This window comes from Castanea sativa, chromosome 5, assembly GCF_040712315.1.
Source record: "Castanea sativa cultivar Marrone di Chiusa Pesio chromosome 5, ASM4071231v1".
NCBI lineage: Eukaryota > Viridiplantae > Streptophyta > Magnoliopsida > Fagales > Fagaceae > Castanea > Castanea sativa.
Window position 1 is genome coordinate 27,832,784 of NC_134017.1, and position 7,020 is coordinate 27,839,803.

Consider the following 7,020-nt stretch of genomic DNA (forward strand, 5'->3'; position numbering starts at 1 on the left):
TCTATTTTAACTCTCTTGTAATTGTGGAACGAACTCTACCCACTAGGCTACTACTATGTTAAAATTCAGAACATCTTACTTATATGCCGTCGCAGTGAATTGGCAAATGGCAAGTTATAGTTTCAGGTTCAGGTTGAGTCATCTTGAAATCTGGTTGAAAGTCGAAACACATTTTTCTTTTTTGAGCCCAAAATGTATGCATGATAAAAGAGTGTTACAATAAATTTGACTTTCACACATATGGGTGCGGGTACGTGTACTTGTATGGTACGACGACACAACAATTTTTGAAACAATAAGACACATGTGTAGCGAAAATATGTATATTAATTAATAATTAAATATATATATTTTTTATTTTCTAAATATTTTTTAACATTTTCTTTCAAATATTAATTTAAAAGTAACAGTAGATAATAAAATAAATACATATTAGTATTATTATTTAGTATTACTAATTACTATTACAGAGCCAAGTGATTTAAATTAAAGAATTTAATATGGTGGTTTAAAAAGAAAATCATAATAAAGAAGAATAAATATTTTTTTTTTAAATGGCGAAAATATTATTTTGACCCTTACATTTTGTGGTTATAGTTAATTTAGTTCATACATTTTAGTAGCAGTTAATTTGGTCCATATTACTTTTAGCTTGTAGTTAATTTGGTTCTTATTGTTAACTCACTAACAGAAAATGCTTGCATGGAATACGGTTATGCATTGATAGCGCACATATGGTTAAAATAATAATATTATATTAAATAATTAAACATTAAAAAAAAGCTAAATAAGCATTTTAAATGAAAAAAAAAGGCATGTTAAAAATGGAAATCTTTTTTATTTTTTGATTGGAAGAAATAGAAATCTTGACAAAACTAATTGAATGAAAAATACAAGGAAAATGAATTTTGAAAAAAAAAATCATCAATTTCTTCTTTTATTTTATTTTTGTATTTTTGCTCTTTCTCAACTACCAAACATAGCTCTTTCAATTCAACTCAAATTAAATCAAACAAACCATGGTGTTCCTCCAATCCCAAAACACTCCCTCCATCAGGACCATCACCACACCCACATCCCTATCTCCCACCCTATCCCACTGCTGTTAGTGGGCATTCTGGGTTTTAGGATGGGTTTTCGTCTAGGCCTTACAGCGTTAAATCTGTTGTTGGATTAGAAACAGAAAAACAAATCTGTGGTATTTAAGAGGTTACAATTTTGGGTGAGTTTAACCTTCGGTAATTTTTGTATTGATGGTCAAAGTGGTTTTGATAGTTTTGTGATTGGCTTTTGATTTCTGGGAAAATGGATGAAAAGTAAAGAACAAAAAAGAAAAAGTGAGTCTTGATAATTGCGTGATTAGTGTTTTGTTTCAAATTGTTGTGCCGCTGAAGTCTGGACATTGTGTTTGGTAAATAAGAAAGTGCAAGAATACAAAATAAAATAAAAGAATTTGATGGTTTTTTTCATAAATTAATTTTCCTTATTTTTGTGTCATTTTTATTATTGAAATGCTTATGTGGCTTTTTTAATGTTTAATTATTTGATTTTATGTTATTATTATTATTTTTTGGTTAAAAAGACGATTCATTAAACAAACTAAGAGACTACAACAGTAGCAGGACAACGCTTGTCAAAAAACAAACCATTAAAAATAGCCTCAAAGGCTTCCAAAACATCCACAGGCGGATTATGGAAAAGAACATAATCTAAAGGTTGATTAGAACCCATCCTAGCCATAACATCGGCACAACGATTCGCTTGCCGATAACAATGTCTGACCTGCACCTGTTGGAAGCGGCTCAACAACTGCTTGCAGCCATCCAATAAGGGGGAAACTACAATGTTAACATAATCATTGTTAAGCAAGGTAATTTTGGCATCAACTTCAACTATTAGACATTGGAAGTTAAGGTTGCTGCAGAGGACTAAACCATCTCTAAGACCCCACATTTCTGCTACAAAACTGCTACCTGAACCGATGTGCTTAGAGAACCCAGCTATCCACCTCCCCTGATCATCTCTCACGACACCACCACAACCAGCCCAACCATTGCTGCCCATATGAGACCCATCAGTATTAAGCTTTTTCCATCTAAATGGAGCTCTCCCACCGGATCCACTTTATCACATTGCACACAAAATGTCTAGGCGAAGTTGCACAAAAAAGGAACTCAAAGGCTTGAGCACGAATGTATGCAGATAGCCTCGGATTTGGGCTTTTTCTCTTGAATACACTTTGATTTCTACTCTTCCAAATACTCCACACAACAACAGGGAAGAAAATCCTCCACTGAACGCCTCCTCGAAGACTACTATCCTTCCCATTAGACCTTAGCCACTCTTGTAAATCATACCTCTAGAAGTCTCGGTTTTGATCGTCAATCCCCAGCTGAAGCCACACAGCCTTGACCCTTAAACAGTCCCTGAGAGCATGCAAAATTGTCTCTGACTCCACTTGGCAGATGGGACAACAGTCATCTTCCCCAATACCCCTTCTCACCAAACAGCCCTTCACCCCTATACTGTTATGGGCACATTGCCATATAAAAGATTTAATTCTAGGGAGGGTATCAAACTTCCAAACCCACCCCAAATTAGTCCGAAGGTTGGTGTCATCATCTAATGGCATAGTGTAAGCACTCTTTAAATCAAAAGAACCCCTAAGATTGCCTGCCTAAGCTAATTTATCCCTTCCCCTACTCACAGCAGAAACAGAAATTGCTTGAATCAAGGATTTCAAATCTGAAGGGAGGTCAAAAGGAAGCTAACCCCACTGCCAACCTGTATCTGTCAATACATCTTTGACCTTTAATTGAGTGGCTTCTCGGGTTAAAAGGCCATGGATTAGACGACGCAAAGGACCATGAGCCATCCAGCAATCGAGCCAAAAGTCCAAAGTAATATCTTTTCTAATCGTCCACATAGCACCTTTGTTAAAGGTGTCCATCCCTTTCTTCATAGCTCTCCAAACCGGAGAGCAAGGAAGCCTATTCACATTACTTGCATTTACTCTTCTGTTATTGCAGTATTTCTACCTTAATACTTGTGACCACAAGGCATCTCTTTCCGTATGGAACCGCCAATTTAGCTTGGCAAGAAGAGCATTATTTCTACCATTTGCTGCCTGCAGTCCAAGGGTCCCTTCCTCCTTAGATTTAGCCACTTTGTGCCAGCCAACCCAGTGGACTTTCTTAGTAGTTTCTGACGAACCCCACAAAAAATTCCGGTTTACTAGGTCAATACCATCAAGAATTCTACCCAGCAATTGAGCACACTGCATAACATAAGCTGGAATAGCAGATGAGGAGGCTTGGATGAGCAACATGCGGCCAGCTAATGAGAGCAAATTAGCTTTCCACCCCGCTAGCTTGGTCTTCACCCTATCAAGAATGTAATTGAAGTCTTGTGAAGAAGACCCGGTGAGTCTATTTGGGAAGCCTAGGTATTTTCCAAGCGATGGAGTAGAATGGAACCCAAGAATGTCACAAAAGGACTCTCTGCTATCCCTGTCCACATTAGGCGAGAAGAAAACTCTTGACTTGGCTTCACTCACTGTTTACCCCAAGATCTTGCAAAACTCATCTAGCACATCTCTTATTGCGGAGAAATTGGTGGCATTTGCTCTAGCAAAAAGAACTAAATCATTCGCAAAGAAAATATGGGAAAAGCCCGGGCCACTTTGGGACACTTTCATCGGCTGCCAAAGTTTGGCATTGCATTTTTCTTGAATAAGCTGACCAAGGAACTCCATACATAAAATAAATAGGTATGGTGACAGCGGGTCGCCTTGCCTTATTCCTCTCGACGGGTATATCGGATCCAAAGCTTCCCCATTGAACAAAATTTCTGTCGAGATTGTAGAAACACAGCTCATAACGATGTCCACTAAATCTTAGGAAAGTTAGGTCTAATCATCATATCCCTTATGAAACTCCACTTAAGTTTATCATATGCCTTTTCCAAATCAATCTTCAAAGCCATATACCCTATGTTTCCTCTCTTTTTGCTAAGAGTATGGATAATTTCTTGAACAATGATTGCATTGTCAACACTTTTCCTCCCCGGAACAAAGGCTGGTTGGAGCAGGGAAATGAGTTTATCCAAAAAGGGCCTCACCCTTGCAACAATTATCTTTGTGACAATTTTATAAACAGTGTTGCACAAGCTAATAGGCCTATAATTACCCAACGTTTCAGGTCCTTGAATCTTTGGGATGAGGGCAATGTGGGTCTTATTCAAGTACTTTGGCATTTTCCTTTCCTCAAAAATTTTTCCCACTTCCTCCAAGACCGATTTACCCACAACCAACCAAAATATTTGGAAGAATCTAGCATGCAGTCCATCCGGGCCAGGCGCTTTGAAAGGCTTAAGCGACCAAAGGGTTGTTTTAATCTCCTCATTTAAAGCAGCCCCACTAATACTCATCTTCTCTTCCTCTGACAATTGGGCTTGCCATTGAGAAACTAAGGGGTTATGCCGAGGGCTACTTAAGAAAGAAGAGGTGTACACCCCCTCAAAGCCTCTTCTAATGAAATCCTTGATCTCATTCTCCTCATGGATCCATTCCCTAGTTAAATCTTTTATAGCCAAAATCCGATTTCTTTTCCTTCTGACCAGAGTCGAGACATGATAAAAGGCTATATTTCGATCTCCCTAAACCATCCAATTCACACGAGATTTTAGTGCCCATAGCTCCTCCTTTTGACTAAGCACTAGCTCAAGATTCTGATGAAGCAGAAAATTAGAAGGCCTAACCGACATAGCCCTCTGAATACCATTTAACTTGGCCATAATGCTTTTCTTTTTCTCAAAAATATTTCCAAAGTGCAACCTGTTCCAGTTGGCTGCATCCTCAATGAATGTCTTAACTGCCTCAGCCAGCACAGGATTAGGGTGCCAAGCTTAAGATACAACCTTGGGAAAAGAAGGATCAGACAACCAACAAGATTGGAACCTAAAAGGCCTATTTCTCCCTATGGAAACTCTTGGTTGCATGTCAAGCAAAACGGATCAATGGTCTGAATGACATCTGGTAAGGTGAACAACTTTTGCATCAGGAAACAATAAACACCAACTTGGATTCACAAAAAACCTATCTATCCGCTCTTGGATGAGGGCTTGAAGAGGTCTTTTATTTGTCCAAGTAAACCGAGCCCCAGTGAAGCCTATATTAATCATGCTACATTTATCCAAACAATCTTTAAATAATAAAGATCTACTCACACTTACTGGCCTACCCCAAAACTTGTCTTCCTTAGTAAGCGGCTCATTAAAATCGCCCGCAAGAACCCACGGCATATCATGCAACTCAACAACCTTAATTAAATTGTTCCATAAAATGTGCCGTTCAACACTCCTAGAACTAGCATATATGGCAAAAAACAACCAATTGGAGTCAGAATTTGGTACCTTTACAACAACATGAATCTCCTGTTCAGTGTTAGCTAGTGGCATGACATCCACCCTTTCCGAATTCCACAACATCCACAGACCCCAGCAAAGCCAATGGCATCTATACGGAAAGCATTCTCAAAATGGAGCCTATCAGTGCTCTCCCTAGCTCTCTCCTCACCAATTCGAGTCTCCATCACAACTAAAATTGTTGGATTATGGATATGGACTAGCTCTCTGACATGATTTTAGAAGTTAGGCTTCAAAGCCCCCCTACAATTCCATATTATTGTATTCATGATGAAAAAATGATTAGGATTGGGGCATACATTAACAGGCGGCATAAGCGTCGCCTCCTCCCCCAAACTCCATACGGTCCACTTATGCCATATCCTCATTTGCCCTGTTCCCGCAAATTGAAATACTCCCAGCACCATCTCCAGAGAACATAAATGAACCCAAATCTTTGTTACCATAAGGAGAATTTGTATGAGCTTCACGGCACACCTGTTGCCCATTATCGAGGTTGGAATCGATTGCCACTCTAGCCTCTTGCGCTCAGTTAGACACTCCAAGAGATCTGCTTTGCACAGCTCCATTACCTTGCACCCCGATGGTTTAATCAAAGGAATCCCCCCTTTCCATGCAATCACTTCCATTAGCAGAGATATCCATACCCAAACCTTCTGTAGCCTCGGCTTAACCCACACCAAACCCCACATTGGGTTCATCTTCGCCATAAGCACCTTTGGACCCTCCACTGCCACACACATCAGACCGAGGACCCATCTCTAACCGAATACCCATCCCTAGCCGTGATTTAGCTTAGAAATAAAAATTTTAAGAACCTCTCTTCTATTGATCTCCATCAGCGCTAGACAAAGGAGGTACAAGCTCAAGCAAACTAGCTGTGAGAGGTGGTTGCGTACTACTCCCTTCAACAACGCCTAAAGACCAACCTTTGTGCAACCTAGCCCGGGTAAGGTCCTTTTTACCCTTCACAGAGGCTGTACTAAAGCCTTTTGGGCTCACTGAATCTTTCCCTTGCTGGTTTCTTGCCTTCTCAAGCCCAATAGACGTTGGGCCTCCTTCCATCACAAGTTGGGTTGGTGGTTGGATACATTCCTTATACCTTGTAAAACACTTCCGAAATGGGCCCCATTGATCACTCCTAATGATGAGTGCTTCCTTTAGGGTTCCCTTAATGCTTCACTGCTATGTTCAGTTTTAGATGGCCCAATAACATTCTTAAAATCATTCCCATGCATCCCATGCACTTGTCATGGTTGTACAGGTTCTTGTTGGAGAGACGTTCCACTACTCCTGGTATTTCTTGTCTTCTTGCGAGTGACCATGACCCACGGTCCATAGGTACCTTCAGACGCCTTTTCATGCTCTGCATGCAGCACGCCCCCTGTGGGACCCTCCTTGTCTGTCACCACATCAGGATCATGCAAACTACATGAACCTGATGCCACCTCACCATTTGCCTTTTGTCTCCGTCGAGTTTGGTCATCGGATGGTGAATGGATAGTTTTCCTTACGGTGTCCCACTCTCCCACAATCAAAGCAAAGCCTATGGATCCCTTCATATGAAACCGATTGTTCAACCTTCCCAATCAGAAT

At 40.0% G+C, this 7,020-nt stretch overlaps 1 protein-coding gene across 1 annotated transcript; it reads right to left on the reverse strand.

Moving 5' to 3' along the window:
• Positions 1-2,359: 2,359 nt before the first annotated feature.
• LOC142635018 (uncharacterized) lies at positions 2,360-6,134 on the reverse strand. The gene is made up of 6 exons (XM_075809238.1): positions 5,902-6,134; positions 5,241-5,515; positions 4,759-4,904; positions 3,936-4,656; positions 3,039-3,555; positions 2,360-2,525 (listed from the first exon to the last, which is right to left on the reverse strand). Exons 1-6 carry the CDS (start codon positions 6,132-6,134, stop codon positions 2,360-2,362), a joined length of 2,058 nt encoding a protein of 685 aa, XP_075665353.1.
• Between the last annotated feature and the right edge of the window lie 886 nt (positions 6,135-7,020).